At 40.1% G+C, this 26,128-nt stretch overlaps 1 protein-coding gene and 1 pseudogene across 2 annotated transcripts in view; one reads left to right on the plus strand and one right to left on the minus strand.

Annotated features, from left to right (window-relative positions):
- The window catches only part of LOC122564145 (microtubule-associated protein RP/EB family member 1 pseudogene), a 70,455-nt pseudogene that overhangs the window by 28,819 nt on the left and 15,508 nt on the right, over positions 1-26,128 (minus strand). The window lies entirely within an intron of this gene.
- On the plus strand, positions 1,969-24,911 carry LOC122564142 (cytochrome P450 2J6-like). Its single transcript, XM_043718768.2, has 9 exons — positions 1,969-2,207; positions 10,946-11,114; positions 11,929-12,081; positions 16,840-17,000; positions 19,242-19,415; positions 21,776-21,917; positions 22,493-22,680; positions 23,352-23,493; positions 23,884-24,911. Exons 1-9 carry the CDS (start codon positions 2,001-2,003, stop codon positions 24,063-24,065), a joined length of 1,518 nt encoding a protein of 505 aa, XP_043574703.2. The 5' UTR covers positions 1,969-2,000; the 3' UTR covers positions 24,066-24,911.

Raw genomic sequence — 26,128 nt, forward strand, 5'->3', positions numbered from 1 at the left:
TCCAGGACTAAGGGTATTTTTTAATAAATTAATGTCGCCCTTTCAGGACAGGGATGAGGAGAAATGTTCTCTCTTTGAGTGACTCCACAACTCTCTGCCTCAGAGAGCAATGGAAGCAGGATCATTCAATATTTTCAAGGCAGATGCTTATTAGGAAGGGGAATTAGGGTTGGATAGGTGGAAATGTGGAATTTGAAACACAAACAAAGCAGCCAAGATTTTACTGAATGGTGGAGCAGGCTGGAGAAGCTGAATGGTCACGTCTGCTCCTAATTCTATGTTTGCACATTTCAGTCTCTGATTTTATCGTTACATCTGGTGGGATCCCGGCTGTTGTTACTGGACAAGTCAGACACCTAGTCTGAAATCTGCTGTAATAGATCATATGTTGTTTTAGTTTTATTTAATAAGGTGGTCTTTCACTGAAACTCAAACACACAATGCTGCAGTTATTTTTAAAAATGAAACAGAAGTTTATTACTCAAAAGAAGACAAAATAGAATATCAAATTATTTACATATTCCCACAATTTCAAAGATTTTGAAACACACTCTTAAAATGCAATCCCACCTATTCCAACAGCATTCCTTTACTCAAACGCCAGACAGAATTTCCTTTTCGAAATACCTCCACTTTAACTTAACTGTTGCTTTCAATTCCTCAAGAGTTTGATAGCTTCTTCCTTAAGTATTCACATGACTGAGCTTAGACTTTCTTGGTGTTGAATAAGCCCTTCAGTGTTCTAAACAAACACTCCTGATCTGAAACTTTCAAACTAAAATCCTTACACTAAGATAACTCATTTTCTAATCTTTCAGAACTATTTCCTTTTCCTGGGAGGAACTGTTTGGAAGTTAAAAAACACGACAAGGAAATACTCAATGAATGGCAGGACACAAGGAAGTTCAGAGAACTACAGGGATCATGGGATGCTTGTCCACAGATCCCTGAAGGTGTATGGCAGATTAATAGGCAAGTTAATGTGGTACACTTGCCTTTATCAGTTGCTGTATAGATTAAAAGTGCAAGGAGGTTGTGTTGAAGCTATGCAGAACTTTGGTGAGGCCACAGCTGGAGTACTGCGTGCAGTTCTGGTCACCACATATAGGGAGGTTGTGATTATATTGGAGAGGTTGCAGAGGAGATTCACCAGGATAATTCCTGGGATGGTGCATTTCAGCAATGAGCAGAGACTGGATAGGCTCGGGTTGTCTTTCTTTAGAGCACAGAACGCTGAGAGGGGACTTGATAGATGTACATAAGGAGGAGCATTGGCAGGGTAGATAAAAAACAGATGTTCCCCTTGATTGAAGGATCAATATCAAGAGGCAAAGTTTTAAGGTGAAGGGCAAGAGGCTTAAAGGGTATTTGAGGAAAATGTTGTTACCCAGAGGGTGGTGGGGGTCTGGAGTGCACAGACTGGGAGAGTAGTTGAGGCAGGAAATAGCACAACCTTTAAAATGTACTTGGATAAGCACTTGAAGTGTCATAACATTCAAGGCTATGGGCCAAGTGCCAAAACATTGGATTAGTGTAGGTTGGCATAGACTCAGTTGGCCATATTACCTTACAGTATGACTGTATGTTGCAAAAGCAAATAAAGGAATATCATAAAAATTAGTAAAGTCTTCCAAATTACCTAGTCCTATATAGAGTTTAATCTGAACCAAGTTAGGGTGTGGAAGTAGATTTTGCAAAATCCCCAACAAAGAATTCTGTGACATTGAAAACCTTGTTAATCAAACCCTGATAAAAGGTTTGAAGTTAAACAACAGGACAGTGATTGACTTATAGTGAATGTTTGATTGCGTGTAGCTTTTAATAGGTCCCTGAACATAGAAACTAAAGTCACCTGATGCTGTAATAGAGTGTGGTGTATTAAATAAGACTGGATGGCCACTCCCACTAAAACTCTGCAGCAGCCTCACTCATTGGCAGCTGACAAACCGGGTGGAATTTGTTCTCTGGCTGCTGGACAAGAGTTGGTCTCTCTGGGAAACATGGAGCTCTCAGCGTTCCCTGGGTTTCTCTCTATGATTTGTGACAGATTCACTGTACTGGCCACGTTCTTCATGGTGCTTGCCCTGGTCTTTGACTACATGAAGAGACGCAAGTGTCAGAATTACCCTCCTGGGCCCCGGGGTTTTCCTTTCTTTGGGAACAGTCTTCAGGTGGACTTGAACAACCCCCACTTATCGTTTGCCAAGGTAAAGTACAAAATGAAGTAAAGTACATTCCTGAAGAAGGGCTTATGCCCGAAACGTCAATTCTCCTGTTCCTTGGATGCTGCCTGACCTGCTGCGCTTTTCCAGCAACACATTTACAGCTCTGATCTCCAGCATCTGCAGTCCTCACTTTCTCCTTAAAGTACAAAATGGTCAGATAGCAGGGTATGAATGGGGCAGGCTAAAGCTGAGGCTTGCATTCTGTGGATCAAACTTAACCTTCTCAATTTCTTTTTCCTTGTTAGTTAGCTTTTTTTCATCTTCCTCTTTTTCTGTTCCATTAATTCTGGCTAACTTTCTTTCCATATGGTCCTCTTTTACTGCAATTTCTGTTTACTTGATTATCTTTTTATTGATTAATTTTTTTTAGATCTTGTTTTTCTTAATGAAATGTAGTCTAATTTTTAAGTTCAGAGTTGTATTGTTCCAGATCCTGACTGTGTGAAAACCTGAATAACGTATTCTCTGTACTGAGGCCATACATCAATTCCTTGCCCTCTCTTTGTTTCTCCAATTGCTTTTCTGAGTTACTCTGCTTCCACCTTGCTTGTTTCTCTTTTCCATTGTATGTTTTATTGTATCCTGTTTATGAAGCGTGTTGCCTCTCTAAACCTACTCTCTCTTTAATAGGGCCAGTCATAATCTTTGTGTTGTCTGATCATACAAGCTATGAAGAAGAGTAGGTCATTTGTTCCCTAGAATCGGCTCTGCCATTTAATAAGATCATGGCAGTTTTTATTATGGTCTCACTTTCACATTCCTTCCTACACTAATAAGGTTTGATTCTATGTTTAGTCGAGAATCTATCTAACTCTGCCTCTATCTAAGTCCCCTCAGGAAATTATGTTTCAAAAGATCATCACATTCTTCTGAACTCCAATGGATACATGCCCATGCACTTCAACCCTTCCTCAGAAGATAATAGTTTCTCCCTAGGAATCAGGTGTGTGAGCTTTTTCTGAACTGCTTCTAATGTACTTATATCCATTTTAAATAAGGAAACCAAAACTGCACACACAAAGTATTTCTGAGTGGACTCACCAATTCTTTGTACGACTGTAAAACACCTCTATTCTTATATTCTAACCCTGCAATAAGCAGAAACATTCTTCAAATTTATATGTGAAGTAACTGCACAGAGGCTGGGTCCCATCACCTAGTCACCCTTTATTTACTACATGAGAAGGTGCAGAGAGAGGGATCAACTTTAATATTTGAGAGGTCTGTTCAAAAGTCTAACAGCAGTGGGGAAGAAGCTGTTTTTGAACCTGTTAGGTATGTGTTTTCACACTTTCGTAACTTCTGTCTGATAAAAAGAGGTGGAAAAATGTGTAACCAGGGTGGGAGGGGTCTTTGACTTTATTGGCTGCTTTCCCAAGGCAGCGGGAAGTATAGACAGAATCAATGGATGGAAGGCTGATTTGCATGATGGACTGGACTGTGTTAACGACTCTATAATTTCTTGTGGTTTACATGGCTAAATGTTAGTCTCATCTGAAACACCTCAGGCCATTTCATGACATCATGATTACAAGTTGTTGTTGCAAATTGTTGTTGTGCCCTTTAGCAGGTAGATTTCATGAGGTACGCTGCTGGAAACAATGTGACCAGGTAAGGAGAGACCTGAAAAGGCACGAAAAATGATCAAAAGGAAAAATCATCAGAAGTTGATGTGCAACTTACTTTCAGTCGATTTGACTGTGTGCCATTGAACCTATTCACTATGAACAGACTCCTCCACACTCTGACAATAAGGGAATGGTTCTGAAGGGGAATGGTTCTGAAGGGGTTAATGTCCATGTTACATTGCCTTTACTCATTTTATTGATGTCACACAGTCTATGGGTGGAGACAAGAAATTCTACTCAAGCTTTTGGAAGAAGCTGGTGTATCAGTAGCAGTTCCCTAAGGTCCTGGTAATTATATCAGACCAAATATAGTAGTCTTATTGCTACCATGCAATAAACTTCTTCTGTAGATATTGTACAATGATATCTCCTCTACCACTAATCACTAGATAGGCTCAAGATAAAGCAAAGGTGAAGGAGGTTTGGTAGAAGTGGCCTATCTCAAAAGTCCCTTACCTAGTACCACACACTGGTAAATGTGGCATGGACCACAAGATGCCAAGAGTGGTCATCTGGGAAAATATTGCAGGGTCCAACCTGCGTGGAGTATTTTACATGAACACTGCAGGCACCGTAATGATGGGGCATCTGATAAAGTTTCAGTGGAAGCACACTCTACTGCCCACTGATTCCTCACTCTTCTCTGCCTTTCAAAAAAAATGAAGGAGGATGTTGATAGGAAGTTCAGTCACATCACTCCACACTTGTTCCGCAGATAACTGGGATTCATGTGGAACAGCCTCATAACACCATGGACACTTTAACAAGTCAGTGTATGTGGGCATTTAATTTGGATACGGCAGTCAAGACAGCAAAAAGTATCCTGAAAGCCCCCTGGCATCTGAAAATCTATCCAAAGGCTTAGTAAAATCTGAAAGACACTTTCAATAAAGATTTGCAGTCTTGTTCCAGGCCATTGAAGCCAAGCAGGTGGGCTTAACAATCAACAAAAAGCTAAGGTTCAATTTGGGAAAAGGAAAGGATCCTTATTTTAATATTTCAGTTAAGTATCGCCTCCAGTCAGGCCATTATCCAGAATATCTAAGTCACCCATTTCAATATAATGACAAATTCATTTCCAGGGGAGATCACTAACCATAAAAATCATTATTTTGTTAAATTTACATTTGAAAAAAAATTAGCAAAACACAGATGTGTTTCTCCTTCAGTATTTTGCCCCCTACTTGTTTGCCTGATGATACACTTGGGACTGAAAATGTTCCAAAGAGGTGGACCAGCATGCTGCAGATAAGACTGAGCAATTCCATAACCAAATGATCAAATCAAAGCTTTGCATTCCTGTTATATCCAGATGAATGGTGCTGGACAATTAAAAATAAACTAATAGGAGGAGGAAGTTCCAAGAACATCTCCAACTTTAATCACAACCCATTCGAGAAAGGTTGAAGTATTTGACAAACTGTACGATCCATCCATCTTGGCTTCCTCCTGAGGTACCCATCATCACAGAGGCCAGTCTTCAGCCAATGCTATTCACTTCACATGATATTAAGAAAAGGCAGAGTTCACTGGATATTGCAAAGGCTATGGGCCCTGACAACATCACAACTTTAATCTTATTTCCAAAAACTTGTGCTCTAAAACTTGTTGGGTCCCTGGCCAAGCTGTTCTGGTACAGTTGAAACACTGGCATCTTTCCAACAATGTGGAAAATTATCCAAGTAGGTCTCATCCACAAAACGTAGGACAGATCTAATCCAACCACTGACCTCTTCATCAGTTTATTTTCCATCATCAGCAAAGTGGTTGAAAATGTCTTTGAAAGTGATACTTAATCAGCCACAACCACTCAATGATGCTCCATTTGTGTTCCACCAGGGGCACTCAGCTTCAGATTTCATATGGCCTTGGCCCAAAATGGAATGCCTTGCAATACTCAAATCCCATGATAAGAAAGCAAGATCAAGCTGGTTCTGTCTTTGACCATGTGATTAGATTAGATTAGATTAGATTAGATTACTTACAGTGTGGAAACTGAGGATTCTCCTCAGCAAGACTTTCCTCTCTGTTTTAGATCCAGTTATTGCCAATAATTGGTGTTATTGTCAAAAGCGGTAAAGATTAAAATCTATTCTCTTATCTAACAATACGTGTATCATTGACAGAATTGCTGATAGATATGTCAATTAGTAGTTTAAAGACTGTCTATCTCAGTATAATTTTCATTGTAGTCTAATCAGTATGATCAAAGATTATCAACTATGCATGAGATTATGCTCTTGCTGAATTATTTATTTATAATCCAAGTTAAACATTAACAATTTTGATTCATGCACAAGTAGTAGGAGTTTTCTAATTTAAATGCTAATGTCTGTTTGGCTAATCAATAAGATCGGATTGTGGCCATATCTCCAGTTTCCTGCCTGTTGCCCACAACACTTAACTCCCCTGTTGCTCAGGAATTTATCCAGGAGGAGAATTTATCCAACTCAGCCTTGTTCGTATTCATTGAACACTGCTCTCTGATGAAAACAATTCCACAAACTAACAATTTCCAAGAGAAGTTTCTCCTCATCTCAGTCTTAAATGGGATTCTTATTTTGAAGCTTTGTCCCTCAATTATAGGCTCTCCCACCAAGGGAACCACCCTGTGAATATTCACCTTATCATGTTTCAAAATTCCAATGGGAATTGGCTCAACCTGCTCATAATGATATAAATTTATTTTATTCAGGAAATGCCAGGTCCAGAATAAAGTTGCAAATAAATGAAAATATAACAAAATGCAGAGAGAATTAGAATAAAAAGGATATTAAAAGAGCAAACAGAAAGAAAGATTGCTGTTTATAAAGTGCCTTTCATGACTTCAGAATGTCACAAACGACTTTACTGCATTGTGAAGTGGAATGACGGGCAGAATGGAGAACACTTGGCAGCCAAAAGTGCTAATAATCAGATAATCTGTTCTCATGATGGTGATTGTGCAAAAACTATTTGGCAAGGCACTGAGCATAACACCCCTGTTTTTCCTCAAATAGGCAAATGAAAAGGTTCCCTCCAGAGAGGGCAGAGAGGAGTCGTCCATCGAAGGCACCTCTGACTGTACCTCCTTCAGTTCTGCACTGGTGTGTCAGCATTGCATTTTGTACACACTCTCTGTTGTCAATCTTTAAATACAGCCTTGGAAGAGCAATAAAACCATTTTATTACTATGACAAGGTTATTATAGCACTTTGCATTTACGGTTGGTTTATGAGCTGTCTCAGCAAAGTATGAGCAGGAGATATTGGAGCAGGAGAAATTCTTTTGGTATGTTGAGCTATTTATGATGACACAGACCTTCACAAAATGAAACTCAAAATCTGTCATCTTTGAGATGCCATAAAGCAGGATACTTTAAAAACTGGGCCAACACCATGAATATTGTGGAGGAATAGGCGGTGCCTATCTCCATAATGGAATGATCCAGGTCAGGAGTCCTGTGTTTGGGGTCACAACCAGAACCACAACGCATCCTTTGACCTGTCAGGATGGTAGGACCCTGGAACAAAATTGCAAAGATGACAGAGTGCACATTACTGGCATCTACCCAACAATGTGGAAAATTGCCCAGAAATGTCCTGTACACAAAAAGGACAAATCTAACCCAGCCAATTATCAGTCTACTCTCAATCACCAGTGGTGACAGAAGGTGTCTATTGTGATTTTAAGGAGGTCAGCCAGCTGGACCTCACAATAGGAGTTTCCTGACTGGGGCAGTTAATCAGGTCCAATCAGAGACCCTGGCTGACAGAAAAAGGGTGGGGATCAGAGATACACTCATGTACTTGACTCTGAGTGAGACAGAACTAGTCAAGAACTAACCATTGGTAAACAAATGGTGAGTTGGTGACAGGATACTAGGAAGATGGTTATTGTTGTTGGAAGTCAATGATCGCCTCTCCATCATTTGACCAGAAGTTGGGACGTTTGCTGATGATTGCATGATGTTCAGCACCATCCATGACTGCTTAGATACTGAAGTAGTCCATGTCCTAATGCAGCAAGACCTGGACCATATCGAGGTTTTGAGCTAGCAAGTGACAAATAATATTCATGTCACATAAATGCCAGGCAAGGCTCATCTCCAACAACAGAGGATCTAACCAGTTGGTCTTTCACATTCAGTGTTATCACCATTGCTGAATTCCCAACTATCAACATCCTTGCAGTTACCATTGACCAGAAACTCAAGTGGACTTGCCATATAAATACTGTGCCTCCAAAACCAGGTCAGGGGTTAGGAATTCTGTTGCAAGTAATTCATCCCCTGACTCCCAAAGCCTGTTCACTATCGACATGGCCTAAGTCAGGGGTGTGATGGAATACTCCCCACTGGATGGATGCAAGAAGCTTGACACCATCCAGGACAAAGCAACCTGCTTGACTGGCCCCACATTCACAAACACCTGCTCTCCCCATCAACACTTGCTTCACAAGAATATATCTATTTCTGCTTTAAGTATGTTCACGAGCTCTGCTTTGTCCAGCTTTTCAGGAAGACAGTTCCAAAGACTCAATCCTCCGAGAAAATAATTTGCCTCATCTGTTTTAAATGGGTGAGCCCTAGTTTTTCATTAATGATCCCTAGTTCTAGATTCATTCATAAATGGAAAAATTCTCTCCACATCTGCTGTCTACTAGCTGCTTGCTGTACCTGCATATTAACATGCAGTTTACACTCATGACTCTCTCAACATCACCAAACCTTTTACAAGATTGAATCCCCTCATACCTCCATATATCATACTTCATCTGCCCACTTAACCAGTCTATCTGACCTTGCCCTCTCTGTGTCTTCTCACTTTTGTACCATAGACAAACTTTCATCTAAATGATTAAGAAAGATTGCAAAGAGCTGAGGTCACAGCGCTGATCTTGAGATACTCCACGATCACAGCCTGTCAACTTGAACATGCCTTGTTTATCCATGCTGTCTGTTTCCTGTCAATTAACCAATCCTCAATCCATCGTACTGTACTACCTGCAAATTGGAGGACATTTCTGTACATTCTGGAAGGCAGTCAAGGGTCAGAAACTGCAATGTGTCTTTCATCTTATCACTATCCTAGGCCTAGACTTAACTTTGTCTTGAATGAAATTCCCAAGTGTCATTGCTCCTGCCTCAGTCTGCTGCATGAGTACCAGATGGGAGCCATTGTTGGATCATTCTTTCACCCTCCGCTTGATCAACCCACCCGATTGATTCCTCAGCATAGTATGGAAGCAGGTCATTCACCCAGAGTCCACATCAACCCACCAAAGAGCATCCCACCAGATCCACCCCTCTACTCTATCCCTGTAACTGCATTTCCGGCTTACCCACCTAACCTGCACATCCCTGGACACCAATGGCATGACCGATCTACCTAATCTGTGCACCTTTGGACTGTGGGAGGAAACCGGAGCACCCAGAGGAAACTTACACAAGCATGGGGAGAATGTGCGAACTCCACACTGTTGTGCAAAGGTACAAATGAACCTAAGTGCCTGGCACTGAGAGGCAGCAGTGCTAACCACTGAGCCACCTGAAGCCCGAGTGATTCATCTCTCCCAGCCCAGCCACCTCTTATTATCCCTGTTCCAACCATCAGCCAGCATCCCATTTGATATCAGCTCAAGTATGACTAGGTGTGTTGTGGTCCCCGTGATCTGACTAGATGATTGGCCACAAATCTCTGTGATGAGGACACAGACCCCATCAATTCCTGGCCTGGATTCCCTTAATATCCAGATAGTCAGTGATACCAGACTATCCCTGCTATTCATGCTATTGGAAAGTGACCATGCTTTATTCATTCTCAACTAGAAGAAAGTGAGGACTGCAGATGCTAGAGATCAGAATCGAGAGCGTGGTGCTGGAAAAGCACAAAAGGTCAGGCAGCATCCAAGGAGCAGGAGATTCCATGTTTCGGGCAAGAGCCCTTACCCGAAACGTCAATTCTCCTCCTCCTCGGATACTGCCTGATCTGCTTTACCTTTCCAACATCACACAACTTTTTTCATTCTCAGGCAACCCAGTATAATCCCAATGCTCACACTCAGCAGGCTGAATAATAGGTAACCAGGGCTACATAGTCAGTTTTAGCTAATTACATGATTTTCAAAATCCAAGGACAGAGGATGGATACAAGACAGTGAGGATTTTAAGTATCACAAGCAGTGTGGGACAGACCGTGAGAATTCTCACATCCTCATTCCAGTAATCAGATGGGTTAAGCCTGTCTTCTGGTAGGATAGCCAAGCATAGTTTCAAAATGGTAATGTCTTGCTGGAACAGATCCTCTTAGTGAATGGCAAAACAGACTCAAGGGGACTTCTGCCTATGTGTATTATAATGCTATAATTTTAGATAATTTCCTCATTAGCCTGTTTTCTGGAACATGTGCGACTTGAACCAAGGCCTCCTAGTTCAAAGATAGGGACACTATTACTGTGCTTCGAGGGTCCTTCCAATGTTAAAATTTTATGTGACATGTTACCTTACCAACTTTCAGATATTTTACTATCCATTAGCTACATCGTTGAGGTAATGACATTTTATCTGATTCATGATTCGGCATTATTTTTCTAATTAGCCAGTTCAGAGATGTTATTACACATTTCTGGAGCAGGTGGGATTTGAACCCTGGCCTTGCACCAAAAGAGGGCCCAATGAGGGAAAGTTCCAATAGAGAAAGAGGCAACAGTGAAACAGGCACCTGAGGACAAAATGAAACTCACCGCTTTGTTAAGTGGAGACCAATATGCAAACTCCACACTGTTGCCTGAGAGTAGAAATCAAACCCAAGTCCCTGATGCCCCGAGGCAGCAGTGCTAACCACTGAGACACTGCCACTCACATGTTGGTTGGCATTGGTGATTACCCAATGAAATCAAATCAGTGTTCTTACCGTACACACAATGGCACAGGAGCTGAAGCCCTGCACTAGCTGGGCCACAGCACAGAATAATACTAAGAGATTGAATATGAAATCATTTCAAATTGCAGTATTTCTGATCAACATCGATTACATAAGTCAGATACAATATCAAACCAAAAATAACAGGCTTCAATTTTTCCTCCACTTAATTCTGTTCTTTATTTTTAAGCTGTGGAAGGAATATGGCAGTGTGGTGAGCATACAGCTTGGATGGACAAACACAGTGATACTAAATGGCTATGAAGCTCTCAAACAGGCTCTGGTGAAGAAATCAGAAGATTTTGCTGATCGACCAAACTTAGCAATATATGAAGATTTTTTTAAACGTGCAGGAGAAGGTATCTGCATAGAAAGCTTCAGAAACAGGATTGGACCTGGGGCAGGGTAGGGGGGTGGTATTATTTGAACTGAATTGTCACCTTTTTTTGGCTCTACGTCTATGTTCCTAATTGACGTTACTCATATCTCTTAACAATCAACGCACCTTCTTTTCACCTTGCGGCACTACTGTCTCCATGGGTCAGTCCATTAGCTGGATATATGGCCCTGAGTGCACAGTGTCCTTGCTGTTGCCCTACAATGAGAGTTACTAGTGCAGCTTAACATGCAGCACTGAAGGATAGAAGCATCTTATAAGTACATCAGAGAAGTGTCCTCGGTTTTCTCACAGGCTGGCACACTGGATACCAATGCCTGTATTATGGGATGGTGTGGCCAGTGCCCAAAGATGTTTTTTCTCAGAGTCCAACATGGAGCAGGTGGTGAGCTAAATCAACCGGCTCGGACTTCCAGGTCGGGTTTCCTTGCTTTGAGAGTTTGGTAAGGCATTCAATAATGACTACTAACTGGTAACTCATCACTGCCCAGTGAGAATCTCGCCACAAAAGTGTGAAAGGTGGAGTGAGATAATCTTGATGGTGAGATAAAGCTCACTGTACTTCTTGCCAAATTCTGTCCATGTCTCACCAGAGCCCAATCCCTCCGGCTCCTGGAAGATTCTGTGCTATGTTTACTTGACTTACAAAGTAAAGCTTGTAATTTGACTCCTACAAACATTTTATAAACCTAATCAGTTCCTTGTTTTTAAATGCATCTTAACAAGTGAAATAGGAAATAATATGAAGAAATCCCTCTGATATTGTACCCCCACAGGCATTGTCTTTGCAAAATACGGCCGTTGGTGGAAAGAGCAGAGAAAGTTTTCACTTTTGACACTGAGGAACTTTGGGCTCGGGAAGAAATCTCTAGAGACACGAATTGTGGAAGAGGCTGGATTTTTAAACAAAGAATTTGAAAATGCAAAAGGCGAGTAAATTCCAAGGAAATTCCCTTTATCGTTTTCAGATAATTGTTAATGATTTACCTCCTCTGTGTACCGTGTACACCAATTTCTCAACCGTTTAACTGAAATTGGGTGAGGGTTAGCGTGTGAGGGTTTTACTTCCTTCGCAATTGATGGACATTTTATTGACCAGATTTGGACTGCTTGAGATGGGATTATTTCCATTCAAGCTATGGCCAGTGTAATTTTCAATCACTCTCCATTTTGTTTCGCGAGAAAACCTATACCCTCAAGGGATCTAGGATTCACAGATAGCATAAATTCTTAACTAACAAAGATGTCAGAGATGTCCAGGTCAAGCTGTGATCTCAAATCAGACAAGCCAGGATCTTACTGAATGATGGAACTGTCTGACATGATAGAATAGCCTACTCCTAATATGTATGTTCATATGGAACATATAACACTATAAACACTCCAGCAACTAACTTACTATATCCAGTACAGGTAATACTCTTCACATTTCATTTATGACAGTATTATTGTGACATAACCTTTTGCGCCCAATCTCATGTGGCAATTAGGATTTACCTCTCAGTTTATACAAGTTCTTGGAATTTCAATTCTCTTCCAGATGAGAGATTGTTTTGTTGCTGTTAGATATGTTTTTCACCATTCTTGTAGCAAATCTTCTTTCTTGTGTTATATAGAGTTTACAGTTTTTCATGGCCGAGGTTAGAAAACTGAACTTGGTTTGATTAGTTTTTGTGACGAACAACAGAGTTTAACACAGTATCTAAGCTTTAACTCCTCAATGCAGTTGTTTAAATATTTATGTCTATAAAGAAAGTCTAAGCCAAACACCTGAATAGTTGACAAATTAATGTTCTTCAAGATGTGGGTTAGCCTATGCACTTATGGTGGTGACTGAAGTGATACCCCTTATAAAAGGTGCTTTATTTAAGAATGTGTTAACTAAGGATATTACTGAAATTATAAATGGTTCAAGGCATTGATGAACAGGGTCACTTTTCTAGAAACATAGGTAGCTGTTTATCTTTTCAATAAACACATTGAAGTGGGTTTCACTACTGGTAGTCAGTTTGGAAATTCTCAAAGAACTGAGGGAAGCATCTTTTGATGGGCACTCAGTATTATGACTCAATGTAATGTGGAGATGAATGCCCATTGGATGCTTGGAGTAAGTACAGACGGTTTCCTATAAATATACAACCCTGTAAAAAACATGCTGTAAAACATATATACGCAATGTGGAAGTTATCAGTCATGTTTAAGATATTAATTAAGGTTTCTGTGGATTAGAGTATTAGTGGCCACTAGGTAATGCTAGTCAATATTACTTTTATTTTGTTTGTTGCAGTAAAAGTCTGAAAACTTGCAATCTGATTACGAAATTCTGTTAAATTGGTCACTAGAAATTCAAACCTACTGTTTAAGCTATGGGGATCAGAACAAACTGGGGGCCCATCTGAGATTTAAATACAGAGGCAGAGAATGAGTACAATGACATTTGCCAGCATTTACATGAAAAAAATTCTAGAATTGTCAACCTGTTTTACTGGCAAAAATGTGCAATCTTCCCTTTGAACACAAAATTTACACATTCCTTAGTGTTCTGGTGTTTTCCAATGGTAAATATATTCAAAGCTGTTGGTTTGTCACAAGTGCCCCCAACTGATATGATAATTCCTGCAGTTTTGGTCTGCTGCAGCTTGGTTTTTGATTTTCAATAATCTGCCTTTAGTTGTCATCTCTGATAACAAAGATAATATATTGATCCCCTTGAATCATTTTTGTCCTTCCCTCTTTAATTTTTTACTACTCTGAAGTAATGTTTTCAAATCTCGCTCACCATGCTCTGTTCATTATCAGATTTCTCTTTCCAGTTTCCCTGTGGTTTGCAAACAATGGTTGGCTGTCACTGATGTGTTTTTAAGACAATTAATTCATAGCAATCAACCGTAATAGCAGCTGCTCTTACCTTAAAACAGCATGGGGTTTCTTGGTAGGGTCTTCTATCTATTGAAACACAATTTCAAACCTTTTCCATTAGTGTCTTTCAAAACGTGTTGAATCTTCACAGCTCTATACCACTCTTCAAATATCATTTAATTCTCTCAAGACAAAAATCTCATTCTGTTTCTTCCTTGGATTTCTAAACTTTTGGTTTCTATGTCTCTGATGATAACTTCCAAGCATTGAGAGGAGCATTCTTCACCATAATGTAATCACTAGACTGTATATGCAAAAGAGACAAGTACAGTTCTAATGTTTTCCTAATGAACACATTTTACACTGAAACTGTCCAGATGTCCTGTAGCCATTGTAACTTGCTAGCAAATGTCTCAAAACACACAAAACATATTTCAACTCCTTGTTGAATTTAGGCAATCAGCAAACATTGCTTGCAAAACCAAAACGGAGTTAAACCTGACCTACCGTTAAATTTGCCTGCTACCCTGTGTTCATATAATCATATCTTTCTCTTTCCAGTTCAAATTTCTTAGCTTCTTTCCCTCTCTCATTGCAATTCAAGGTTTTCCTTTTAGTTTATCTTTGGCATTCAATAACTTCTCATTTCTCCTTCTTTTCCTTTTTCCCTCTCTTTGGAATTCAAGTTTTTTTTCATTTCTTTCTTGGATTCAATTTCTTCATTTCTCTTTCTCCTTCACGTTTGTGCCGTTGTCAGTCCAATTTTAATTATTTCATTTGCACCCGAATTCTGGATAACTCAACTTGTGTGTTGTAGAAGGACTTTTCCTCAACGTTAAGGCATTGAACAACAATTTGTCTTATTAGTTTTTACCTTTAAATATATATCTAATTTTTGTTTAAGAATTTTGTTAAGATCTGTCACTCAGGTTGTGGTTGAAGTTGTAAGTCGGTTTGCTGAGCTGGTTGATTTTCTTGTAAATTTTTTGTCACCCTCCTGGGTGATATCGTCAGTGCTGTGCAGCCTCTAGATGAAGTGCTGTCACTGTGGTCTGCCTGGAATTATACAGTTCTGTTTGTTGTGGCGGGTAGTTCCACTTCTGGTTTTTGTACTGTAGTGGTCTGAAGATGGGGTCTATTTCAATGTGTTTGTTTAGGAACCAGCTGATGAATACGAGGCCTCCAAGAATTCCCGAGCTTGTCTTTGATTAGCCTGTCCCATTATTGTAATGCTGCCCCAGTTGAATTGGTGTCCTTCATTGTCAGCCTGTATTGACATCAAGGAGGACTGGTTGTGTCATTTTGATGTGAGCTGATGCTCGTGTATTCTGGTGGCTAGTTTCCTGCCTATTTGTCCTATGTAATGGTTCTCACAGTTGCTGCATGGTATTTGATATATCACATTCATCCTGCATGTTAAGGAGTATGGGTCCTTTGTCCCGGAAAATAGCTGGCAAAGTGTGGCTGTTGGTTAGTGTGCTGTCATTATTCCCAGACAACAGAGCAGTCTTGTTATTAGTTCGGAGCCATTTCTAATTTTTGTGCTGCCACTTTCAAATATATTATTTGGCTCAAGGCATTGATGAGCAGGGTCACTTTTCTCGGAACATAGGTAGCTGTTTATCTTTTCAATAAACACAATTCTAGAATCTTTTTCATGTAAATTCTGGCAAATATCGTTGTACTCATTCTCTGCCTCTGTATTTAAATCTCAGATGGGTCCCCAGTTTGTTCTGATCCCCATAGGGAGCAATAGCTTAATCAGTAGGTTTGAATTTCTAGTGACCAATTTAACAGAATTGCGTAATCAGATTGCAATTTTTCAGACTTTTACTGCAACAAACAAAATAAAAGTAATATTGACTAGCATTACCTAGTGGGCTACTAATACTCTAATCCACAGAAACCTTAATTAATATCTTAAACATGACTGATAACTTCCACATTGCTTATATATGTTTTATAGCATGTTTTTACAGGGTTGTATATTTATAGGAAACCATCTGTACTTACCCCAAGCATCCAATGGGCGTTCATCTCCCATTACATTGAGTCATAATACTGAGTGCCCATCAAAAGATGCTTCCCTCAGTTCTTTGAGAATTTCCAAACTAACTACCAGCAGTGAAACCCACTTCAATGATTCTTCTCCTAGTTTCGCCCCAGGGAATCTTACATTGCCTTGAGTTGCACTGTTTTAATTAGACATTTTTCTCCTTCCTTCATTCTACCTTGTAAATCACAAAAGGACCCTGCAGAATTATCCCTGCTGCTAACCACATCTATTGCAGTCTTTGCTTCATTGAGACCTCCCCCTTTCTCTCTCCACTTTAGCCCAAAATCTCTGGGATAGTAAGTTTGTCTATTGTCAGCCCAGCTGCATCCGCCAATGAACATTTTGCACTTTGCTCTCAGCAAATCTCAACTGGAGCCTTTGGTCTCCATGGCAAACAAGTTGTACAGGCTTGCTGCCAGCAGAACCTATAACAGTTATGTGACCTTCTTCACTGCTCCATTTTGCCTTGAGTTAAAAATATAAAACACAATCATCTGAGATTTTAACAACAGTTTTCATCACTCAGCATCTGATTTATATTGTTGACTGGTATTCTATAATAACTGGAATAAGTGCTTGAGAGCACCATAAACTGGAAACAGTGGTCAGATTTGAATAGATTAGAATGGAAGGGTTTCTATCTGAAATGGAAATCTAGCCATCAGGCAACACTAAACTCCTCATTCCAATCTTCAATTAAAAGTGTCAAAATGTGTTTTATTACAAAAATCATTTCTTGAAAATAAAACAGTTTTTTTGATCTTTTATACAGGACGTCCTTTTGATCCACATTTTTATCTATCTTGTGCAACCTCCAATATTATCTGTTCAATTGTCTTTGGAGAACGTTTTGGATATCAAGATAAAACATACCTTGAATTTTTAAACGTATTTGATGAAATTTTTGAATTGGAAGGTGGATTTTGGGGCCAGGTAATGCCAAACATTGGATAATTAATGTAACAGTAAGCATGGGTTTGCAGTGTGCTGCACGTCAGTGTTAGTCTCAAATGAGAAAGGTTTGATAAGATATTGGCACAACTTGGAACTCAGGTAGGCGGAAGTGAGGACTGTAGATGCTGGAAATCAGAGTCTAGATTAGAGTAATGCTGGAAAAGCACAGCAGGTCAGGCAACATCAGAGGAGCAGGAAAATCAACGTTTCGGGCAAAAGCCCTTCATCAGGAAGGGCTTTCCTGATGAAGGGCTTTTGCCCAAAACGTCAATTTTCCTGCTCCTCGGATGCTGCCTGACCTGCTGTGCTTTCCCAGCACCACTCTATTCTCCACTTGGAACTCAGGTGTTGAGCGGTCTGGAAAAAACTCTAAATTAGGTGCTGAGCAAATTGCTCAACTCTGCAGAATCATGTGAACACACTTTCTAAGTACTTTCCTGACTGTTTTCACATAAGTTTCTGAAAATTATTCTACAAATCATCTCCTCCCTTGCTTTTCTTCCTCCTTTCACAGGGCTTCATCGTCTCACACTATCTCAACGAAGTAGCTATTCTTCAAATGTAATAGTATAATTTCGATTTTCCTGGGAAGGTATTGCCTTCACATGTTGTTGCCTCCAGCGTATGGTAATCAGAATTTCACCTCTGGGCATCTTTTGTTTGTTGAACAGTAGCTAAACATAATGTAAAATAAAAAGCGTATTTGAGGGCACTCTGAGTCACACAGTACGGAAACAGACTCATCAGTGCAAACTCATCCATGCTGACTAGGTATCCTAAAGTGGCTTAGTCCCACTTGCCTGCTTTTGGTCCATATCCCTCTAAACATTTCCTATTCATGTATCTGTCCAAATGTCCTTAAATGTTGTAACTTTACCCACTTCTACCACTTACTCTGGCAGTTCATTCTATATATGCACCACCTGTGTGTGAAAATGTTGCCCCTCAAATCCCTTTTAAATCTTTCCCATCTCATCTTACCTATGCCCTCTCGCTTTGGACTCCCTTTCATTGAGAAAATTACCTTGGCTATTCACCTTAACTATGCCTATCATGATTTTATAAACTTCCATGCTCCAGGGAAAATAGCCACAACCTCTCCTTATAACTTAAACCTCCAGGCCCGGTGACATTCTTGCAAATGTTTTCTGCACTATTTTCAATTTAACAGCATCCTTCCTGTAGCAGGGCAATAGAACTGTACGCAGTATTCTAAAAGTGGCCTCACCAATGCCACATGACATCCTAACTCCTGAACTCAATGCTCTGACCTATGAAGGCAAGCATGCCAAATACCTTCTTCACCATCCTGTGTCGCTGCAATGCCACTTTCAAGGAAGCACAAACTTGCATCCCTTCAGCAACATTCTCATTACTCCTCTGGTTGCCTTCCTGTTCCTGGTGGCTGACCTTCTTAGCTGAAAGCTCCAGATGTATGTTTCATTCAATGGCAAAGTTAAGGACCATTCAATAATCTTCATCTGTCCTCACAACTGATGCAGGACTTTACTATTACTGTGATGTGTTTGATGATCTGATCAATGGTTGCAGCTCAATATATCTGTGCTCAGCAGTGGGTGGTGTAGGCTGCTGTCCCAGTGGTATCATGAACTGAAGCTCCAGAGGGCAGACTTGGTCTCTGAGGAGGTAACCTCACCATTTTCCTACTGGGTCAAGTAGAGTGGGAGAGTGGATTCATTTCAAACAAAGACATAAGGCTGTGACCTGTGCAAAGAGAACTCAGCTGCATAAGCCTGTCCTGATCTGTCACGCTCAAGCTGCATTATGGGGTGACTGGACATGAATACACCACCAGCTGTAACTGGAGTCTACAGAGTCATGGGGGAAACCATTATTACTGATCTCAACTTGAAGAAATCTCAACAAACTGCAAGACACTTTTTTGAAAATGCTTCTAATTTTCTTTGGGATAAAGTAGTCAAATGATTAACTCAGATGGGAGATATTCTGTCAAAAAGACCCTTTTTTCTACAATTGCCAATTTTCTTTGGAGTGAAATAGTGAAATAGTCCACGCAGATATAGAAGGTATCAGTCTCCTGTTGGATACATCAATGGCTTTAGAATATGGCAAAATGTCACCATTAACTCTATAAATATATTGAGATGAATTTCTCTGGGACTATTTCCAACAAAATCAGAAGGAATTCTTTTTGTGAAAGAATATATGTTTCATTTCAAACTCTGTTTTGTTTTGCAGTTGTTGAATACGTTCCCCTTTATTCGTCACTTCCCAGGTCCACACAATAAGATATTTGAAAATCAAAATAAAGCTGTTGAGTTTGTTCAGGAGAAAGTCATGGAACATAAAAAACAATGGGATCCAAATGAGCCCAGGGACTTCATCGATGCTTTCTTAACAGAGCAGGAGAAGGTAGGAGATGGAAACTGGGCCTATTCCAGATGGTGTCTTGGGGACGGTCTAACTTTACATTCTGTGGAGCTATTTAATCCCTTCTTAGCAGGGAAAAGAGAAAGTAGCTGGGCCATTTTAATTGCAGGATTCTTTACATTTGATGTACAGCCTCTTGCTGCCTGTATTTTGAAGATATTTTCTGTCTTATTCTGAGACATTTGACAGGTATTCACTCTACAAGAGGTCATTTAGCCACTATCTATTAGTGCTCTTGAGCTAGCTTTTACAAGTTACCTTGGATTAACTTTCAAAAAGGGTGGTATGTGTATAAGGAAGAGAGTTTGAGGAAGGAGCGAGGGAGTGGGGCATATTGGACATCTTGTTCACATAAGCAGCATAGCCACAATAGAACAGTGGACCCCTTGAGCACTAAGAGAGTCTGCATGTGGAATGTTACGTCTTCATCCATGGCGAGTTTAAAGACAGAGCACAATTGGTAAGGAGATGGGGTTCCTGCCTCCATCCTGATTAAGTCCAGAATGGGGAAAGGTCTATAGGCAGCCTCTTTGTCCCACTGCTAACTGAAGGCCCTAAGTGAGAAATGCATGGTGAAGGTGCTCACAGGAAGCAGAACAAGCAAGACCCTAAGCTGAAGAAACACCGGATTCGAAGTAATATCATGATAATACAGTTTAAAACAGTTCTACACTATAAAGATTAATTAGCTCACAGAGGAAATAAAAAAAATCATTCTTGGCAGAGATGGACTAAGTGAACACAAAACAGGACACGTCTTAAAACACAGAATCAAAATCAGGCACTAAGTGCAGATGTAGGACACAGTTACAGAGCTGCAAACAAGGAGGTGGTTACACACACACAAATACTTTATGGGAACCTTCTTTAGAAAAGATAACCAAGGAATTTAAAGGGAAAGTTGATGATCCCAACAATTCAGGATTCACATAATTTGTTTATGTCCATCATACTGCACTTAAGCTAAGTCGCTATCCTATCAGACTGATTGCCAAGACTGAAGAAGTAGAACAGAGATGGGACTTCACCATGTAGGTGGAATAAGAATGCTACAGATTACACTACATCACAAACAGCAGTTGAAAATGTTTGTGTAGTTCATAGTCAACACTCCTCACCTTTCAACTAGTATGTTTGAGTGTCAAATTCTTCAAGAAGTCAAAAGGAGTTCCACTGGTTCCAAGACAACCAAGTGGTCCAAAGGCAAACAGTTGTCGAGACACTCATCTACCAAAAACTGCTGTTGACCAATCAGTTTAAGGGGCAACTTGTAGAATATTTCACGGAGGGTTAACACGGAGCAAAGGATCCTGACTGACTCTGACCAGATTAAGCTCCTATGTTGATTAATCTTGGTGACAAAACGATGAAGAAACCTGTGCTGCATTTGATACGTGGGAGCCCCTTCATCTCCTCTGCAGGACAGACTATATCTACACTCCAGTGAGGTACAAACATTTGCTACAATGGAAAATACCTGCTTAAGTTAAACAGAATCTTTCAGCTCCATATGATTCTTTTAAAATCTACTACTATTTGAGGGCACGCAGAGAGAAAGACTGTATCCACTAGTAGGAGAGTGGGTTATCATGGGATATGTATACTTCCACTGTGAGGAAGCCAGGAGAAGATGGAGGAACATTTTATTACACAGCACATTTTCTGAAGTGCACTGCCTGAAACGATGGGCACAACAGATCCAATAATCATTTTCAAAAATAAATCTGATCGAAAAGGGAAAAAAATGTCAGGGGTATGGATAGAACAGAACAGGAAAGTAAGAACTTTTAGATAAGTAGAAAACATCAGTTCTGAACATCACACTTTAGGAAGCATGTCAGCTCATTTGAAAGGTGTAGAAGGAGTGTACCTGGTTAGTACTAGGGATGCCTGACTTCAGTTTTGTGGAGAGATCTGAAAAGCTGAATCTGTTCTCCTGACAGCAGAGAAGGTTATCAGGAGATTCTCAAAATTATGAAATGTTTGGACAGAATAATAATGGAGATACTGTTCCCTGTGGCAGAAGAATCAGTGACCAGAGGTTACACATGTAAAGCGATTGGAAAAATACTTCTTTCTGCTGCTAAATCATAATCATGTCAAGGCAATGCCTGGATGGGGGGGGGGGGGGGGAAGGTGAAAGCAGATTTAACAGTAACTTTGAAAATGTAAAGTGGACAGATGTATTCCACAGCAACAGGAAAAGACAAGGGAAATAGAACTAGTTGAATAGTTGTATCAATTGACATAGATATCATGGCATCAAATAGTTTATCACTGTGCTCTCTTATGTATAGAATTCCACACCTTAATCACTGATTTATTTTGTATTTGTATTTCAGATGAAACATGAACCTCAAACAAGTTTCCTGGAAACCAATTTGTTAGGGACACTTTTTGATCTCTTTGCCGCGGGTACTGAGACCACCTCCACCACCCTGCGCTGGGGTCTGCTCTTTATGGTGCTGTATCCTAACGTGCAGTGTAAGTACAAATAGGCTTCCAATACCGGACAGGGCCACGGTTACCATTTCGGAATGTGGGAGCAGGAAGGACAGAGATTCCAGTGGGAACTGAGATGGAGACACTGGTATTAAGTGAGACAGGGAAGAGAAAAATTGGGTTCTGAACAAGTATAATATTGGATTCAAAACATTAACTCTATTTCTCTGTCCACAAATGCTGCTAAGCCTGCTAAGTTTCTCCAGCATTCTGTGTTTGTTTAACAGGACAATGTTAATTGATTTAGAAGTAATGGGACAATTAATCATTTTATGCTTTTGACACTGACTGCAGTAATCCTACGATCAGTAAAATAGGGTTTTGAATATTCTGTTTTTTTTAATTCACCAAGCCAAACTATCTGGTATATATTTAATTAATGTTTGTGTGACCTTACTGTCCACAAACTGGGACTGCATTTTCTGATGACAATAATCACCAGAGTTCAGTAAGTGCTCTATTAGTGGGGTATCTCTTGGGCCATTATGACATTGCGAAACATCATAACTATTTCTTAGGACTTGCATTTAAAATCTGTTCTTCTTCTGTTTCTGTAGCTAAAGTGCAGGGAGAGATTGACAGTGTAATTGGGAAGGAGAGAAAGCCAATTTTGGAAGACCGTGAGGAAATGCCGTACACTAATGCTGTTATCCATGAAACCCAACGCTTGGGAAATATCGTTCCAAATTCACTTCCTCATCAAACATACAGAGATACAGAGGTCATGGGTTACACAATCCCTAAGGTATAGTCTGGTATTCATTTTAAGTATGTAGTTCTCAGAAATCTGAAGCAAAATTCTACAATTCCCCAATTCTTATAGTTAATTATGAACATTCATTATTGTACAGTACCTGGGTTCAGTAATAGAAAATACGAAGGTTCTGTGTTAGTAGGACTGTTCCCTATTGCTTCAAAAGCTAGGATTCTGTAAAAATCAATATCATTAATGTAGTAAATCCCAACATCAGGTGGTCTCAGCTATTTTTCCTTTATCCTAGTAGATGTGTCACAGCTTGTACTTCCAAATAAACCTGTTGGACTATAATCTGGTGTTGTGAGATTTTTAACTTCATGGAAACAGATAGATGCGATGATGAAAAGAGGCCTCTTGTTGATTGGGAGCTGTGTAAGAGCTATTGGAAGGGGTTGAAATTGTAGCATTTCTCCATCCGATAAACGAGAAACACATACTTCACTGTCCAGAAGACTGTGCCAGTACTGAACTTGATCCCAGAGCATGGTCTGAAAGCGGTTCTATGACAAGAGACACAAATGTCTGCAACAGGGAATAAATATTCCTTAGCCCAGGGAGGTCGATATCTTTTTTCAGATACAGGGTTGGCCTCCCCCTTATTGCTCTGATGGCTGATTACAACCATATTCTTGACTCGTGTCCCTATTTTAATGATGTAGGGAACAACAATCATCCCAAATCTGTCCTCCGCCTTGTTTGATGAGAATGTTTGGTCGACTCCACACCAGTTTGATCCAGGTCACTTCCTCAACTCAGAGGGGAGCTTTGTGAGACCAGAAGCCTTCATCCCATTCTCTGCAGGTAACGTACAATTCGAGGAAGCATTAACCGTACTGAAATACACAGCTGCAGGTTTCTAATGCTATCCAGCCACATCTTAATATAGGGTTTACCTCAACAACGATGTAGAAAATCCCATAAATTACCATGTAAATTAATGTCAATCTTCAAATCCTCTTATGGGTGACCCAGTTTTGAAAGTGTTGTTTTGATATTTACTGAATAAAAAGACAATATTTATGTGCTGTTGTAAAAAGTTGATTCACTGAGTGTAAGATGGGGTGGGATGCTATCAGTGGGACAGTAGGTATTTAAGACAGTGGCCATTCGTTGTTTAATCAGTGTGACCCCACAGTGACCTTCCATTCTCTCACCTGCTGACTTGACCGTTCTTTGCTCCTCTCTCTGCAGGTCGCCGTGTGTGCCTGGGGGAGCAGCTGGCAAAGACTGAACTCTTCCTGTTCTTCACCTCCATGCTCCAACAGTTCACATTCTATCTCCCAGAAAATGAACCAAGACCAAACTACACTGAATCTAAATTCGGAATCACCCTGAGTCCACGTGCTTATCGTCTGTGCGTTAAGCTCAGATAAGATGTATAGGAATGGTGGGGGGGGCTTCAGGAGCAGTGAGGGGACATACACTTTCTTTAATTTCAAACTAATCCCATCACTAATTGTTTTTCTGTTCTCTTGTATAAAATTGTAACAGAGGTGTCTAGCTACTAAGTGCAGCTCTCACAGCAACATGACTTGTCTGGATTGGAGCACGGGCCCTTGTTATTTGGGATCTAAATTCTGATCCAAACAAGACCCACCTGCCAGACAAATGTGAGCAGAGTCTCACCCACCTCTTTGTGTAACTGCTCACCTGAACGCGATGAAATTCTGCGAGCAAGAGTTCAGTAAAAGTTGCACAGTATTCTGCATTGATTGTTTGTTTATCAATAGAGGGAGAGAAATAGGTCTTCTGGAAAATGTGAAATATGGACAATAGTGAACCAGAAACCTGTTTTATGTCCCCATGTCAGGATACTGATTCACTAGCACTTGCTTTGTGCTTTCACCAATATCTAATCTTATTCCTAATCTTATATCTAATGAAAAACTGCTTGTGTCCATTTGAATAATCACCATTTTGATAGTCTCTGTTGAAGTATTCAGGAATTTACAAATTTAAAATTTACACAATCAAGACAAATCAGACAGAATAAATTTTAACAATTGTTAAGCTAACGATATAACAAAAGAAAAAAAGCTACTTTCTTGTTGGCATATTAGTATAGTTCGGTGCAGTAACACTGGGTGAATCGGTCTCTCTTTCTTCTGTTTGTTTAATGAGTGCAGGATGTGCTGCCTAATGCAATGGATCAGTGTACTGATGTTATATGATGTCCCCAATATAATTCTTAATAAAAACAGAACACAATGGAAATCTGACCCTGGTGCTTCACGGTCTAAACTTGCACAGTCCAACCATGACATGTTCAAATTGAAGCTTTGTTCAGAACAATTCTCATTACAAACACACGACAGAACAGAATGATTAAATCAGATTCAGATCCTGGCTGCAATAGTTGGAGCAAAGACAAAATCGGCATTTGAAGTGAGTGATCGTGTCTTGACAACTGCACATTATAGTGGCAGAGGGACAAAATTTCCACTACGTTGTTCATAAAATAACAAACGTGTCTTCAATAAAAACTACTTGGAGCTGTATTTTGTACAGTATAACAGTAACTTATTGCTAGTCTGATATCAGGCAGCTGAAAAGGCGGCAACTAGATAACACTGCTTTATGACAGATTTTGTCTTGGTATTCCAAATGGATTCTGAATCCTTTTGAAAGGTGGGAACTGAAAAGTAGACTGATACAAGTAATAACTATTCACGGAAGTGTGCAATCCCAATCTTCTTCCCTCAGATCGCTGCTCCATATGATCTAGGATCACTGATGACAGACTCTTAGCTATTATTTCTTTATACTCCAGGCTTCACCACACTAGTTAGAGCAAAGTAAATTTGAAGCAAGGAGAAAGTGAGGACTGCAGATGCTGGAGGTCAGGGATGCGAGTGGGGTGCTGGAAAAGCACAGCAGGTCAGGCAGCATCTGAGGAGCAGGAGAATCGATGTTTCAGGCATAAGCCTGATTTCTGACATAAGCATCATTTCCTTATGAAGGGCTTATGCCCGAAATGTCGATTCTCCTGCTCCTCGGATGCTGCCTGATCTGCTGTGTTTTCCAGACCTCACTCTCGACTCTGAATTTGAAGTATGGATGGAGTCCTGCGAAATTATAATTTGAAATAATAATTTACAGTGCTGGTGCATACATTGTAAGTTGTAGCTGGAATTTGCACTGTACCTGGAGACTAGCAGTGCATTGTTACCAATATAATGTGTGATGGTACAGACCATTAAGATATTGGCACAATATTTTTTGAAGAAATAACGAAGAGGATTGATGAAGGCAGAGCGGTGAATATTGTTCATAGGACTTCAGTAAGGCGTTTGGCAAGGTTCTGCATGTAGACTGGTTGACAAGGTTAGTTCACATAGAATACAGGGAGAAATAGCCATCTGGATAAAAAAAAGTGGCTAGAAGATAGGAGACAGGGTAGCGGTGGAGGGTTGCTTTTCCGACTGGAGATCTATGA

The sequence above is a fragment of the Chiloscyllium plagiosum genome, unplaced genomic scaffold (genome assembly GCF_037043375.1).
Source record: "Chiloscyllium plagiosum isolate Xiang-an unplaced genomic scaffold, Cpla_swu_hap1 HiC_scaffold_31, whole genome shotgun sequence".
In the NCBI taxonomy this organism is placed as follows: Eukaryota; Metazoa; Chordata; class Chondrichthyes; order Orectolobiformes; family Hemiscylliidae; genus Chiloscyllium; species Chiloscyllium plagiosum.

Excerpts from the sequence above, each read along its gene's own strand:
- LOC122564142 (XM_043718768.2), top strand. The coding sequence starts at position 2,001 with ATGGAGCTCTCAGCGTTCCCTGGGTTTCTCTCTATGATTTGTGACAGA. Across the intron at positions 2,208-10,945 it reads CCCACTTATCGTTTGCCAAG|CTGTGGAAGGAATATGGCAG; the intron begins GTAAAGTACAAA and ends TTTATTTTTAAG. Across the intron at positions 21,918-22,492 it reads GCTGTATCCTAACGTGCAGT|CTAAAGTGCAGGGAGAGATT; the intron begins GTAAGTACAAAT and ends CTGTTTCTGTAG.